Here is a 16297-nt window from a genome sequence, read left to right as displayed (position 1 = left end):
CCTGGAGGGTGGAGGTTGATAGGTTATGTTGCAGCGGAAGGCGGCGATCAGGACATCACAGGAGGAGCGGAGGCGAGGCTCGCGGGCTATGCCGGAGGCGGCGGCACGGGCAGCCGGCGCTGTTGCCTGTTGGCCTGCATTGCTCGCTCGTCCTGGCGGCATGGAAGCCCTCATTGTGGAGAGATCAGTGTATCCGTATAGGTGAATGGGTGATCAACATCGAATACAAGAGTTCCATTCATGGCTTTTTTTTTTTAGACAATTCCATTCATGGCATTGAGAATTTAGCATCAGAACAAAATCGTCCATGGTCACTTTGCTGAAGCAATCAAGTTGCATAAACAGAATCACAAGTATGGATTATTCAAGCACAGAGCTACTGACACAGGAATTCTCATGGCAACGAGGCTCAAATCTGGATTAACTCGAGCCTCAGTTTTGTGCGGCCTTTTTTTTTTTCAGGACATCGTAACAATCCAAAATTCAGAGTTTCGGACATCAGGAAACCAAGTCCGCTTCCTCGGAACCGGGGCAATGGAGGCACGAACCGAAGGAAGCATCAGTGCATCAGGTCATAGTGGGAAGAGGAGTCGTCGAACAAGGACGGTTTTGGGAGCTGGACCTCATGAGTTGTTGGGATGGCGCTGCCACTGCCAAGGGGATCGAGAGCCTGAAACCGCGCATGAAGATCAAGCGCTGTGCCGTCTTGCCAGAGCCCTGGTGATGAAGCTTGCATCACTGCGTTGGAGGTGCTGGCGAGGGTGCTCAGGCCAGGGTGCAGCTGAGTGGTCGGGTGGTTGTTGCCAGCACCAGCCGAATTGTTTGACAGAAGAGAGAGAGCACGCTGAAGGTCCGGATTTCCATTTGAGTTGGAGACGGACGCAGAAGCTTCATCGCCTGAAGAGAGGTAAAAGGTAGGATATTGTTAGTTCACCAATATTCAAAATTCTCAATTTTTTTGAAACGACTTATTTAGGATATAATTGCGACGTGTGCAAGTGCAACTGTCGTGCGTCATAGTTATTTGGAAACAAGCAGCTCGGTCCTCACAAGTATATGAAAGAGAGTGCATTAGTCCTCTCATTAATTAGCAAATGGCGTAATTGGGCCAGGGTTTTTCATATCGAGGATATATTCCTACCAAAATCGATGATGACTAGACCATTCAACATGATAATAACAATCTGGCTCCAAGGTTAAGTCTTTCCTGGAATCTGGACCCAAAGCATGTTGGCTACGCGGATGATATTAGTTGGCTACTTAGTACTTACTGATTTCCCCAACGTACGAGATAAGGGGAAACATTTTGGTGGTTGCAGTCTATGTCACAACATACCTAATTTTTTAACCAACCATGAGTGCAATCTATTTCACAACATGCCAAATTTTGGAACCAACCATGCTATAGGCACATACCAACCTACCTTACACATAGAACACTACAAGTCTACAACTGCCCCAGGTTGCACATTATTTAGTGGTCTGAAAAAGTTGACTTGGCGTACTGGTTTAGGTGGCTGCTAATGATGGCGACAAGCTGACAATTATGTAAACTGGATGAATTTTAAATGAGACTGCAGATCCTTGCTGATTCAGCACTTGCAAAACACAGATGATACACTAGTGCATTCAAGCCTAGAGCAAAAGGTGCAATCATGTTGCAAGAAGCAAGTAAAAGGACAAGAATAAGATTACTTAGGATGCTGCTAAAAATGGTAGGTGGCGGTCATTCCCTGACCACGAAAAAACATGGGGAAACAAATGTGGCCTAGTAATCAAGTTCTGATATCATCCCTCGCAAAGAAAGGTTCTGATATTGCAAATTTAGAAACCTGCCATATAGTGTGACGCAATTGAATTATGTTAGCTAACAATTTTGTAGCTTCAGAACAGTAATGCACTAACGCACAGATAGAAGAATCATCCAAAAGATAAATTATAGGAAAATACTTTTAATGCATGTGAAAGATCATTTCTTATTATTATTGTATCAGTTCACGATGGTGGAAAAACTACCTTGATTGAGGATCTTTGCACTGGTTCCATTGAAACCCATGAACCCATCAAAATCTTGATGTCCACCATGTGGCATAATGTTGTTCCATACCTGCTGACTTGATAGATGCAAGCCATCAATACCAGCAGCTCTTGCTGGCTTTAACCAAGGAGCTTTAGTTTCTGCAAATTTGAAGGCTCCTCCTGGGTTATCCCATGAAGAACTTGTACAGCTTCTCATTTGACCATAAGGAACTTGACCAAAATGAAGAGTTGTCTGTTGCCTTGCATCTGTTAAGAAAATAACAACAATCTCAGCACTAAAACAGATTCAGCAAGAGAACAAATATTTGCTTGGTATTAATGTCAAAACTGCTTCCATACAAAGCACTCCCTCCCTCCAAAATTTAGGCTGTTTTAGTTTTTGTCCTAAGTCAAACTTTTCCAACTTTGACCAAGTTTATAGAAAAATATATTAACATCTACAATACCAAATAAATGCACTAAGTAGATATATTTTATGGTGGATCTAATGAAATTGATTTGATGTGGATGTTGGGTGCATTTTGCTATATAAACTTGGTCAAAGTTAGAAAAGTTTGACTTAGGACAAAACTAAAACGAATTACATTTTAGAACTGAAGTAGTGGCGAAAATATAGTGGACCCATCAAGCACTTGTTAGATCTGAATCCATACTCCACTCGGATACTTAAAAGCTCCCTAGTGTCTCCAAACTTGAAAAGATCAATTTATTTGTAAAATTATGCAACATAACTTTTCCTAGTGAAGTATGATGTGGAAACATAACTGTATAGTGGCATCAGGACAGATAAGTTCAATCATTTCTTGGATATCTAAACTGAAAAAAAAAACAGAGCATATCCTCAACAAAACAAATACAACTTAATTGATATCTCCTTTGTCCCATCAATAGAAATGATCACAAATGGCACTTCCTAAGATGGAGTTCATAGATTACCGGTGGTGCCAGAGTCATCATGCCATCTAATATCATAAGTAAGAAAAATCATGACACTGAGTTGTGAATAAACAAGGCGAACTTCAGACACAAAATATTTGAACTTTGTATTCCTAAGTTTTTATGCCATTTAATTGTGAATGTGCATGAAAGGAAAGATTCTCAAACATAATAATTGGTTAAAGAAGAACGATGATTAATGCACTGGTTTCACAAAACCACAAGGCAACCAAATGCTTATCAGTACCATAGAACATTGCAGAGAGCCTTGAGGAACCAAAAGAAATTGCTTCAGGCTGTGGCTTCCGTCTGCGGGCATTGTGATCATTGAGACGCCTGCGGCAGCTTCGTTTTTTCTGGTCGAAGAGATCTAAACCATGGAACCTGCAGGCATTGGAGAGCCAACGTAGTACAACATGTTTCCTTAGCCAAGGATGCCAAGACAAGGGATTCAAGAAAACAAACAGAAATCATGTGTGTGTTTTTCAACACAAATGGATGCTCAGTTCACAAGCTAATGCGACTCACCGGCTACACTGTTGACAAAATCGCCGCTCCAGACCAGCAACAACCACCTTTGGAGCCTTAGAGTGAGCTTCACAGACTTTGTGCTTTCGATGGTAATCTTTAGCAGAAGAGAGATCAATCTTGCAACCTTCAACCTGACAGTATGTGTTCTGTGCGTTTTGAGCTGCCTTTGCCTTCTTCACCAAAGCAGGAGGAGTCACTGTACTCGTATCCGACGGAGAACTCTTGACACTCTGCCCTCCACAGACATCTTCAAAATAGGTTCTCTTGCCAAGTTTCAGGCTAAGCACCAGCTCTCCACTGCTTACGGCTATCACTGATGATGGGGAGGTTCTGGCATCATCAACCTTTACCAAAACAGTGTTCTTGTCAGACACTCTGGCAGGTGCAAAATTGAGCTCCATGTTCTTCCCCACCTTGGGCGAAGAATCAATCGACGCGGATATGGAGCTCTTAGATGAGCCATACCCCATCTCCGAGTTGGAAGAGAAAGTACCACAGGAAGAATGCACTGATCCATGCCTTGTGACCTCAGCGGCTGAAAACTTGGCCTCAGCCTGAGTCGCAATCATCTTTGCGCTCTCGTTACCACTTGTGCCTATCAGCGGCAAATTCTCCCAATCCCACAACACAGAACCCTTCTGGTTCCAATCCATCCCAAATGAACCCATTCCAGAATCGTAAATCCCAGCGCTGCTCCTATCTGTATCCCAAAGCACCTACCCTCTGAAGCAACAAAATGGAAGGTGAATCAGGTTAAAAACAGAAAGGATTCGGCATAGAGAGTTGCAGAAATTCGACAGATTTGCTGTAACACATTTGAGCACTCAACTAGGCATCATTAACTTTACATACAAGTACGCAAGGTGCTATCAGCAGATGCAGATGCCATGTACCAGAGAGCAGTTAGAACTTTTACTAGAGGGATCGTCAATCATGGCAAGAACAGCAGCGCCATCATTCTAGCGCCAAGAAAGGCAAAAACACAAGTACGCCTATCAAGGTGCACCAAGAAAAGACCAAGTACTCACCACTTCCTCGCTCCCAGAAAAAAGGAGCGGGCGAGAGATTCCTCCCACTCAATCCGCAGCACCGCGCTGGACGGCAGCCATGGAGCTCCGTTGATCCGGCGAGTCGAGGCGGAGGCGGCGCATCGATGAACTGGAGGAGCAAGAAGGTCAGCCTCGCCCACGAGAGCACAAGCTTGGCCTCAGCTGGCTCGCCCTCATCCCTGGCTTGCTGAGATCTATATCCTGTTCGTCTTCTTCTCCCCTCAGCCTGGACACCACAGTGCCGTCAAGTCGTCAACCACTCCAGTGCTGGACCCTATACATCATGACAACCACCTCCCCAGTTTCAGTGTTTCACCCCCCTCCAATCTTCCGGATTCCAACCTGCTCCTAGGCTAGGGGTGAAGGAGCAAGAATCTCAGTCCTTTTCCGATGATGGAGAATGAGGCATAGTCCTCCGTAAACGCAAAAAAAAAACGTCACATATTTCGATACATACATGGAGTACTAAATGAAGTCTATTTATAAAACTTTTTGCATAGATGGACTGTAAATCGCGAGACGAATCTAATGAGCCTACTTAATATATGATTTGCAACAGTAATGCTACAGTACCATACGCTAATTATTGATTAATCATGGATTAATTAACATCATTAGATTCGTCTCGTAATTTACAACCCATTTGTGCAAAAAGTTTTGTAAATAGACTTCATTTAGTACTTCAAATTAATAAAATTCCAATGCAAAAAAAAATTGCGCTCCAACTAAACAGAGCCTGAAGAATCTGTGTCTTGCTGAAAATTCTTGCGCATCAACTGTGCAAGGGGAGTGGAAAAAGGGGAACCACTTGAACGGTTGAACCAGGGCCTCAAAAACCAAAAAGACGAGGAAGGAAAGCGATAAGAAAGACCGACTCCCAATAATCGATCGATCACCCAAGATGGCTACCCTTTTTATTTTGCATCCATCTCTCTTCTGTGTGTCTCTCCAGTCTCCACCAGGGTTCACCATTTCGTTTTCCGGTAGAATCCCGGTGATCGGCGGAAACGGAATTCCGTTCCGGAATTTCGGTGAATTTCGGCGAATTTCGGTGGATTTCGGACGAAATTTGTTGAATTTTGAATTTTGAAACGAAATATATCGAAAAATACCGAAATTTCGGATCCCGGTAACTAGCGGAAACAGAAAAAAAACCGAAATTTCGGCGAAATTTCGCCGAAAAGTTAAACCCTGGTCTCCACCCCACCTGCGCGGTTGGTCCGGGAGGGAGTGTCTGCGAGTCAGTGAGTGGATGGCTGCCTCCTCAGCAACAACCAATGCACATGGCCGCCTCTGACCCAGAAGGGCGGTGACTGTTACTGGTGCGGGCTGCAACAACCACAACTGCCACTGCCCAATGATCTTCCAGTTGCTGCTCCTTACGGCTGGCGGGCGGCCACCACGCCGGCGCTGCCCAGTAGTCCAGTACTACAACAACGAGTTCAGTACCCAGACACACGAAAGGAGACGCCTTTTGTGGCGGATTTCCAGGATTCTATTTCTGATGGCAAAGCTCTTGTTGCCACATTTGGAACGATTGGACAATCGACAATGGCTGGCCGCCTGGCCGGCCTCTCCGAACCGCAGCAGCACACGGCTCCAGCCTCAAGGAAAAGATCAACAAAAGTAGTGGCGATCTTGGGGACACTGTGGATGCGGCGACAGTGACACTGTGGTGCCGGTGCGGCGGTGCCAGTTCGTCAGCGTGCTCCTCATCGCCGTCGCACTTGCTCAATGATGGTAGTTCCGTAGTTGCTGGCGCTGGCCTGGGGATGTTGCAGGCTTTGCATTGCAGCTCATGTTAGGTGCTGTGTGATTTCATCACAAGTTCAGATTGGCAGTGTGCAAATTTGGCTCCAACTCGAGGCGTCACCATCCAAGCACAATCACAGACGGAAGAGGGACGCCGATATCGAAAACGACCGGAAACAAAACATATAACCGCAGGGACAGATTGTTGATAATCGTCTCTCTCTCGCAATGAATCCAGAATCTGAAAGGACAACAACCAACGCTGTTTAGTTCCAAAAAAAATTTCTGCAATACCCGTCACATCAAATATTCGGACACATACATGAAGTATTAAATGCAGTTGAAAAAATAATTAATTACATAGTCTAACTGATTAGTACGAGATGAATCTTTTAAGCCTAATTAGTCCATAATTGGACATTATTTGTCAAGTAACAACGAAATATGCTACAGTACCAAAACCAACAACTTTTCACCAGCTAAACTGGACTATCCGTAAATTGCAGGGCTTGTACGGCTGATCACGCTCGCATCAAGCGAACTGGTTCGGTCTTGTAAAGAGTCTTCACCACACCTTGCGATGCCAAAATTAATTAGAAACCTGATCAACGTTTTGTCTTCCAAAATATACAGCAATCCAAGTTATCGTCAGGATTCGATTTTAGCCGTGTTGGATAAGGGGGATTAGTACTTTCTATATGTAATATAAGCTCTTCAAAAAAAATATGTAATATGCATGTATGATATATTTGGGGTAAATTTATACTAAGTTTTAGAAATTAGATTTCAATCCCCCTATCTGAGCAGCTCGTTAAGTCTCGAGTCTGGACGGAACAGGAAAAAATGCTGGCACTTAGTATCTACCGTGTGTACTTGGAATCTGGGCAAAAGGGTGCCATGAGTCCACTTCAGCATGTACTGCAAATTGATCTATTGGCGTCTCAGATGCTCATGTGGTCCTGCATTTTTACTAGTATCTTATTTTACTAGTATCTTATATGAGTATTTGATTCAGCAATCAGCAACTGAGCAAGTTGTAACCTTGGATAGTATAAAATCTTTTTTTTCTATAGGATAGCATAAATCTTAGTTTTTTTTTTGGCATCATCTGGTCAATCAGAGGGCCAGATTGCCTGAGATCCAAACCTGACTCTGACCTGGTAGCCCTCGGCGGTCCCGTTGCCCATTTGAGTGATCAGATCACACTTCACTGAACAAGAATGCAGAAGAAAACATGTGATCACACTTCACTGAGCAAGAATGAAGAAGAAAACATGTGTAAGCTGTAAAGTGTAGAAGAGATGCTCTCCCCGAAGCATTTGGTTTCATGCTGAAGCAGAATCAAAGCCTTTTTTTGCTTCTTTTAATATAAGTCTAATCAGTAGGGGGAAACCCCTCCTGTTTTCATCAAAAAAAAAGAATCAAAGCCTTTCAGGCCATAAGCGCAAAGCATGGTCCCTGAAGATGACGCAAGATGGAACAGATGCAACACAAGCGTCTGAACCTGTCACGCTTGCAAAGGTTTAATGGCAGCGCCATCACATTTCTGGGAGCAAATGGCTGGCTCAATGCCTCATTCCCATCACAAATGGTGCTGATGGATCAAATCTAACCTAACAATAATCCAAGCATGGATGGAACCGCTGTCCGCAATTTCCTTCAGAAGAGAAGAAAAAAGGTTAAACAAAAAAGGTTCCTACATGAATGATACTGACAACAGACATCAAATATCCTCAAGCTGTCAGATTGTTTATACTTTTATGCTCATCTCCAGAAAACAAGCATTTATGAGAACGACAGGCATAGCTGGAGAAGCACAAGCAGGAGCATCAAGAAGAAGTTGCTTCCAAGCCGCTGCAGCCCCAATGAGAAGGCAGAGTCGACCTCTATCATGATACCAAATCTGCATGTCCCAGTGCTGGGGTCTTGGCCGGTGGTGGTCGCGAGGTTTTGAAACCCACAGGCAACATCATCTTGGTCGTTCTTCTGGTAGTAGTTGTTGAACGCATATGAGATGTTACCACTTTCGTCCAGCATCCCGCATGAAGTCTTATAACCAAGGCTGGTACAGTCTGCCATGGAACATGCATAACCCACATTGTCTGCGATCTTCGGATCGTTGAGGGGCACTGAAGGCTTCAGTACACACCACTTCTTTTCAAGGTACTTCACGCCCTTTGCTCTCACAAGGCCGCCTGAATTTGCTGTCCCGAGATTCAGTTGGTATTTTGGCCATCCGTCATAAGTAAAGATACCCCAGTGCCGCTCAAAATTTCCTGGTTGGATGCTCTTCTCGTCCTCGTCAATTAGACTGAACAAGTAAGCATCAACAGGTCCAGGCCGCATCGGCGTTCCTCGACCAGAGGCAATATGAGTCATGAAGCCTTGGTTGAAGCGCTGAGCCATCTGAGCATTAGCGTTCCTGTCCCCATCAGTAGGCCATCCGATCTCCCCAACAATGACTGGGAGGTTTCCAAAGCCATTCTTTTTCAGAGCCCATATAAGTGTGTCATGGTTCGCATCGAACATGTTTGTGTAAGTAATGGAACCATCAACAATGGGTGACGAGGCCCCTTCAAAGAAGGCATAGTCCACAGGGAAATTTGGATCAATGTAGAGGCTTATGAAAGGGTATATGTTGACAGTGAAAGCTCCACCATTGTCGCTGAGCAATTTTACAATAGCGATCATCAGATCATGAATATCTGTGCGGAAGTCCCCGTCAGAAGGCTTGGTGGTTGGTGATGCATAGACATCGGCATTCAGAGGGCATGTGACTCTAACTTGATTGCCCAAACCAGCCTTTATAAGTGCACTTTGAATGTTTCTGATGGCGGGATAAGTGGTTTGCAGAAAGCTTCCATTGTATGTCTCCAAAAATGGCTCATTCCCAACTGCAACGTACCTAACAGTGAAATAGGACAAATAAAGAGGTGAGACCACATCATGCAGATGGTTGACTGAGTTAGCATCAAGAACACATCATTGCAGAATGGTCAATGGAATTGGTTGCGGGATTCAGAACATGAAGCAAAGTACTATCTTGCATAGACTATCTTTCATTTACAACATGCGGTGCAAGCAGAAGTGTCATCATATGCACGCAAGTAGCTCAGATAGCTAGTTCAAAAAAATATGGTACTGGTACAGCATTTTGTAAATTACAAGAGTGCGCTTAACAATCAAGGTAGACTCTTCCTTCATGCAACAAAGATGTTAGCTTACAAGAACAAGATGTGTACATGAAAATTTTATGCAGAAGATATGAAAAGATTGATAGTTGTATGTTTTCCATAAAAGCTGGAAAAGAGAGTATCAATTAAATAGCTTATGGATTCTGTTAGTCGATTCACGAATCTGAGTTTGTGAATGCCACTGGTATTATTCTATCTAAGCTATCAGCTACTGTTGGGAGGCAAAAATGAAGTGCCATTGTGCCTGTTACATGTGATGCTTACAAGGCATTCTTTTGCTTTTAAAGAGCTTTGCTTGCAAGCAGTGGTGCCATTAAGGATCAAGGCAGGGAGAAGTGGTCAAGTGGCCAATTTAAAAGACATGGTGCATGTACAAAATATGCCGATTATTCAAAACTTGCTGAAAGACGAATGTAGGGCACCGCACAGATTATAATCAGTCAGGTTTTGAAGTAATAATAAAAAAAAAGAAATAATGCTTCGCAATGCAGTATATAATGTGATAGTGCTTTGCAATGCAGTATTAATATCAGTTCTGATGTTTTACGGGCACTTTTCCAGGCACATGCTATTTAGCAGTTTCGTTTTCTTTTAAAAAAAGCCTTGAAATTTTGATACGTAGAATAATGGATCGTATCTGGAAATGCTAATACTCCCAAAACAGAGAGAAGGGATACACAAAATATCTAGCTAAGATTGAATCGCTACAGTTGCGGTATCGATAGTTTTTTTGTAGAGTACAAATGTACATGATTTTTGGTGCAGCCATGCAACACCTTGCTGCAATGCTCGTGAAAACTTAAGACATTTCAGATTTCCATATAACAAGTCAACAGCGAAGCATACCTTGCAAACAAAACAAAATTATCAGCAAAGTAGATTCTTCAAAACAGTACAGGCATTGATCTAGTGATGCGGAACGTAAAGCTCCCCATTTGCTAATGAAACAAACACGCTGAACATTTCTCACATACAAACAATGACATGTTCCGATGCACCCAAGCAAGCGTGCAAAGTAATAGATGGGCAGCTTAAAATGTCGGCCGTTTCATGTCTAAACTACAGCATGCACACAAATTTACTAAAAGTGCGATGAAAGATGCCAAACCGTTGTCATGTATGGAGATGATGAATTACTACTTTCCAAGTCAAACATTTAACCAGCTACGAGCTTAAATCATTTGCCACCCTAGATCGTTAGCACAAAATGGCAAGTGTTTGTCGTGTACGGAGATGAAAAGTTACTACTTTCCATGTCGAACATTTAAGCAGCTATGAGTTTCAATCATAAATCATTTGCCATCAATCAACACTAAGCAACGGAAGCATGAAAATCATCTTATCTCCTTAGACTCACAGTTCACGCTAGATCATTAGGACTGAAAATTCAGAGTGATTTGAAGAGCAGTAACCGTAATCAGAAGATGCAGAGATACAGAAGCAAATACCGGATGTTGACGCCGTCGTTGAGGTAGCTGGAGACGTTCGTGTACACCCACTTCTCGGCGGACTTTATGTTGGAGGCCATCGTCAGCAGCATGTCGTTGGGGATGCCGACCATCACCTCCAGCCCGCTCTTCTTGAGGGCGTTCATGGTGCCCTCCTCGGCGTCGAACAGCTTCACCTTCTGGAACCCGTTGTCCTTGAGCATCCGCACCACCGTGTCCGGCGGGAGCGGGTGGCTCGTCTGCGTGCCCCAGTTCGCCCCTATCGCGCCGACGCCCGCTGAAGCGAAGCACAGCCAAGAAACCAGCGCCACGGCCACCGCCGCCGCTCCATGGCCGAACCCGGAACCCATCGGTGGATTATTCCAGCTCCAAATCTTAGGACGGTTTAGGTGGATTGCTCTGCTTTGCAGAAAGAATCCTCAAGCTCAGATCTTGGAAACGAAGAGATAAAGAAGAAATCTTGGAAATCGGCGAGAGCAAACCTCTAGAATGGTTTCAGAAATCCAACTCTTGAGCTCTCGAAGCCTAAAAAAAAGTTGAAATTCTCGAAGCCTCTAGAATTGCAAGAGCTCCTCCCGAGGGGGCGGCCAAAGTTTCCTCAAGCGCCAGGAGAATTTGTGAGTTGTGAGTTGTGACCTATTAAAGCTCCAAAAGCTCGAATCTTTGGGAATAAATGAAGTCCAGCCAAACTCCACCTACAGAATACAGTGGACCATGAGAGGGGATTTCCCGTGATAGCAAAATGCAGATGTTCACATGATAAACACCTCAGGGGAGCATTGATGGCATGCAAGCCCCCAGGCCCCAGGTGAGAGTAAATTGGCTGAGAAGGACAGCAAAGAGGCTGCTAGATAGCAATAAAGAACACTGCCAAAGATGGCTCCAAAACAAGCAGAAGCGATAAACAAGATGGCCTTTCTAGGTTGATTTGCAAGTGTGAAAAGGAAAGCAGGAATAGATACGATTTGAGCCCAGGATTGAACAAAAAGGCGAGAGCTGCTGAAAAGAATAGGAGTGTTTGAGCTAATCTAGCATAGTGAAACGGTCGCCTTCACCTCCAGGAACCTCACTAGCTGGTGGCATAGAGCACTCAACTCACACACTGCAGCTGCAAAGAGTGACTCAGTGAGGAGAGATGATGATGCTCAGCAAGACCAAATAAATAAATAAATATATTTGCACTGTTTCTTGTGCAGAGAGGATGGGATTTAAATTAAAAGTCTAAGAAACAGAAAATAAAGTGCCAAAAAGAAAAAAAAGGCTAGCAATATTCCCCTGCTGCTCCACTTTGAAAAGCCTCCAGAAATGCATTGGAAATCCGCCCACTGCATCCTAAAAAGGCTACAATGTTTTGTTCGCACATGTTGCCCTTGCTGTCAGGTTCTTTTCTTTATACTTGTCCGTTTGCTGCGGCTCACATTGATTCTAGGACCATTAAATTAAAATAAGGGCCAGCTAACTTAGAGCCGGATGTAAAAACATACTTCCCTACAACCTTATTATTTTTGGAAAAAAACACAAAACTGCATCTTTCCTATTTTGTCTCACCCGGCTGCACCCCGCCATCCCCCGGCCCACTAGCCTTAGCGCGGCCCATTTTACTCGTCCCTGTTGCGTGCTCTACTAAATAACCCAGCTGCAACCGCCGGTACATACAGATTTATAGATGCACAGAGATAAAAAAAATGTCTATCGCCTAGGGAGGCGACGGCAACAAGAAACAAGATTGCTCGGCACATATTTGTAGCAATACACGCAATTCAGAAGTGAAACTGAGAAAAGGTACGTTATTAACATATTGTAGCAGTCGAAGAAAAAGATCTGTTGGGGGCATTAGTTTGCACAGCATAGATTGGGTTTTTTAGGTTCTAGCCAAGATTTGAAATGCCTACTCTTTAATCTCTCCAGTTTTCTTAATGTACGAAAAGTTATTGCAGATCTAAAAAGGATAGGGTGTGGATAACTATCATGAACGCTGGTGAAAAAAGATGGTTGCATCTCCAATAATCACCGACCATCCATTTGCACTTCTCAGTTGCACCTTGTTGTATGCTGCAAAAAAAAGATGTTGAACAATTGTTAGCTTTGTGATAGAAAATTGCTTGACAAAATTGTCTACTATGCCTTTCTATAATCACATTTTTGCTTGCTGGTTGTCCATTTATTCATAAAAAATTTATTTTCAGGCACCATGGATTTGAATGAGTTCCCCCCAGAATTTGATTATGATTTTCTAGATGAAAGCATTGCAAATCCTTCCTACTGTACTCAGGCGCCCTTATGTGATGCAAGTTTGCGGCGCAGTGAACAGCCAATTGGTGAATCTTGCTGGAATTGTGGAACACTGAATCTGCAGCAGCCCATCAAAATCGATGTCACGAATCATCTTGCGCTGAGGTCCAGTCAACTCTTCATATAACTTGATGAGTCTAGCAGGGAATGCCCTGTTTCTTCGAGACTGCACACATTTAAATGAAAAACATTTGGAAAAAAATGAGAAAGTTGCCTAATCTGGTGGGTGAATTTGCCTACATTAGAAGTATTATTGCCTAGATCAGAAAAGTATTATTGCATACGTCTAAAAACATTACCAAACATTATTAGTGTAGCAATATATGAATGAAAAGTTACCTACTCCGATGAATAAATTTGCCTAGTCATCAATAATATTATTACATCTGAAAAACATTTAATGTAGCAATATTTAACTAAGAAGTTGACTAATCTAATGAATGAATTTGTCTAGATCAGGATAGTATTATTGCCTAAACAAAAATGTGAAGCATGACATATTAGTAAAAAAATGACAGTGTGAAGCAGATATGTGGCACACATCTTGGGATGCTGCCCCCCGGCCTTGCTGCTTCTTCTGTGCTCCAGGCATTGTAATTTATGATTGCAAATGTTCAGAGTTGGATGCTGGAAATGCAAAGAAAATAAGATTTCAGGGGTCAGATAATGTCTTGGGTATGCTACTGATTTGCATACTATGCATAATTAAATAAGAAAACTGATTTGCATTATTCAGTTGCCCTGGGTATGCTACTGTCTATTTTTCATCTGTTGAGCATAGCAGAAATAACATCCAATTTGCATGTCTGGACCGTAACAAAAACCCAAAAAACTATCTTAATAGCCCCTACCTCTCTACACATCCCAAACAAAACCACTACCAGAATATAAGCCAAACACACTGACAAATGCACTGAACATACAGAATCTCTAGTACTAAAAAAATGTAGCAGTACAAGCATTAAAAGGAAGGGACAGTTCTACTCACTTATTGTGAACTTAAAAAATATCAGATATCCTTCCAGTGTATTTGAGGGGCTGAGGAAAAAGCCAGTAACAGAGATCCTTCCAACCTAAAAAAAATAAGAAACAACCACATGAGCATGTGCTTCGTGGAGGTGAGGTCTGTGTGAATCTGATGGGATGAGGCACAGAAAGTAGAAGAGATCACGTACCTGATTGCTGCTCCTACGCCTTTTGACACATGCAGACCTGCGCATGAAGCAAATACCCTGCAGAGATGTTTCCCTTTTCAAAACCAAAACCATGCGGGGGATCAGAGATGGATGAAAAAAAGGGGGGAGAAATAGGTGGAACAGGATGTGGGGGGAGAGAAGTGGGGGGAGCTAACCTGGTCCTGCACCACGGATTCCAAGCCTGTGAGATGCTGCTGCAGGGGAAAATCCCCCCTCACCCCCCAAAACCAACAAAATCATAGACGAGTTTGTAGAGAGAGATGCTGGTACTAGAGGGTATGCTTACCTACCTAGAATCTGCAATTCCAACACACCTCCTACAGTTCTAGATTTCAGGTGCTCGGTATCGATGACTTCGATGAACAAAAAGGGCAAAAAAAAAATGAGGAAAACTTGGTCAAAATCGTGGGGATCGAGAGATGCGAGCGCGCTGGATGAAATGCTCACCTGGGTGCGATCCCCCGATGATTCAATCGCTGGCCTCCCCCTCACCGGTGGTGCGATGGGGCCAAAATCACTCAAAATCTCTGGGTGGATGTGAGAGCGGGGGAGATAGAGAGAGCGCTAACCCTAGAGAGAGAGTATGAGGGAGGAAATGAAATGGCGCGCGACCAAATGTTTTGAATAAAAATGCCCTCTGAGTTCTGGAAGGTGGGACCGGGTGGCGGTCGTTTGGTGGACGTGGGACCAGTCTGTCGGGGGGATCACGGCGCGCGGCAGCGCGCGCTCGTTGGATGGCCGATGGGCGGTGGATCCAATCGGCCGTTCCGTTGGAAAAAAAACAACCGGCTGGTATAGAGTCTTTACCTTAAAATAAACCAACACTCGATAAACTGTCAGCAAACCAAAGGGAACAAACTGGTGAGGAGTGAGGACAGCAGAGCGTGGACAGTGACAGTAACCCGTTAAAATGTCAGGTACGTCGCCTCGTTGGCACCATGTCAGCAGCATGGACCGAGATGTTCAGGAGCCATGCCGAGCCGAGGTGCATGATTGATTGGAGCTAGTAATTGGAAACCTGCAAATTGAAATACTATAAATCCTGTCAAATAGGTCTAAGAATTCGTTTTTTAAAGAAAGATCTAAGAATTTGTTAGGTTCCTACTTACCGGTAGGTTGGGGCACACGAGGGCTCTTTGGAGGGGCCAAGCCTTGTATAAATTAGGTGATACCCCGCGCGTTGCTGCGGGATTTCTTAAATTTAACGTGAAATTTGAAAGTAGAAAAATTAAGATGATTGCATGACAACATTCATAAAAAATCGATGGAAAACATAAATAGATGGTCCTAGTGGACGTTGATGTGGCATTTGATATAATGGATTCCTATATGATGCGAATAACTTGCATGTTAAGAGAAATAGAGTTAATGACTTTAGTAGGTGTCATCTATATAGGTTATATAGTTGATATGAATTTTACTTGCATGTTATTTTTTATCAAAATCTGGTAGAAATCGATAAACTAACGTCAATAGAATATTTGATCACATTATAAAAGAATAGGTGCTCAAAGAAATAGAGTATGTATATGAGTCTTTACCTTAATAGATTAAAGATTAAAAGTATTGCAAAAATAGAGTATGTATATGACTTTATGTAAATAGATTAAAGATTAAAAGTATTGCACATAGTAGAGATCATATGGATATTTTCTTATTTATTGAATCTCGTAAAAATCGATAAGCTAAAAGAAGAAACACCAATATAATATTTGATCACATTATAGAAGAATAGGTGATGAAAAAATAACATATGTATATGATTTTATTTTAGTTAATTAAAGACTAAAAGTATTGCATATTGTAGAGATGACATGAATATTTTTTATAATTAATAAGGTAGTTGAAATTTAGTGGGA

At 43.0% G+C, this 16297-nt stretch overlaps 2 protein-coding genes across 8 annotated transcripts; both read right to left on the bottom strand.

Annotated features, from left to right (window-relative positions):
* Positions 1 to 267: 267 nt before the first annotated feature.
* On the bottom strand, positions 268 to 4949 carry LOC120645873 (squamosa promoter-binding-like protein 3). Its single transcript, XM_039922623.1, has 5 exons — positions 4536 to 4949; positions 3505 to 4230; positions 3224 to 3360; positions 2017 to 2286; positions 268 to 897 (listed from the first exon to the last, which is right to left on the bottom strand). The coding sequence occupies exons 2-5, from the start codon at positions 4173 to 4175 to the stop codon at positions 560 to 562; spliced, it is 1416 nt and encodes a 471-aa protein (XP_039778557.1). The 5' UTR covers positions 4176 to 4230; positions 4536 to 4949; the 3' UTR covers positions 268 to 559.
* A 2843-nt stretch (positions 4950 to 7792) lies between these two features.
* On the bottom strand, positions 7793 to 15029 carry LOC120645437 (glucan endo-1,3-beta-glucosidase 6-like). Of its 7 annotated transcripts, none has more exons than XM_039922498.1 (9): positions 14886 to 15029; positions 14594 to 14791; positions 14418 to 14490; positions 14231 to 14315; positions 13784 to 13869; positions 11718 to 13408; positions 11433 to 11645; positions 10951 to 11349; positions 7793 to 9213 (listed from the first exon to the last, which is right to left on the bottom strand). In XM_039922498.1, the coding sequence occupies exons 8-9, from the start codon at positions 11298 to 11300 to the stop codon at positions 8094 to 8096; spliced, it is 1470 nt and encodes a 489-aa protein (XP_039778432.1). In that variant the 5' UTR covers positions 11301 to 11349; positions 11433 to 11645; positions 11718 to 13408; positions 13784 to 13869; positions 14231 to 14315; positions 14418 to 14490; positions 14594 to 14791; positions 14886 to 15029; the 3' UTR covers positions 7793 to 8093. The 7 variants fall into 7 exon arrangements, with proteins under 7 accessions (XP_039778432.1, XP_039778484.1, XP_039778337.1 ...); XM_039922550.1 differs by having other exon boundaries at positions 12006 to 13408; XM_039922403.1 differs by having other exon boundaries at positions 11433 to 13002; positions 13089 to 13408.
* Between the last annotated feature and the right edge of the window lie 1268 nt (positions 15030 to 16297).

Source organism: Panicum virgatum, chromosome 1K (genome assembly GCF_016808335.1).
Source record: "Panicum virgatum strain AP13 chromosome 1K, P.virgatum_v5, whole genome shotgun sequence".
NCBI classification, from domain to species: domain Eukaryota; kingdom Viridiplantae; phylum Streptophyta; class Magnoliopsida; order Poales; family Poaceae; genus Panicum; species Panicum virgatum.
This window is presented reverse-complemented; position numbering and strand designations above follow the sequence as displayed.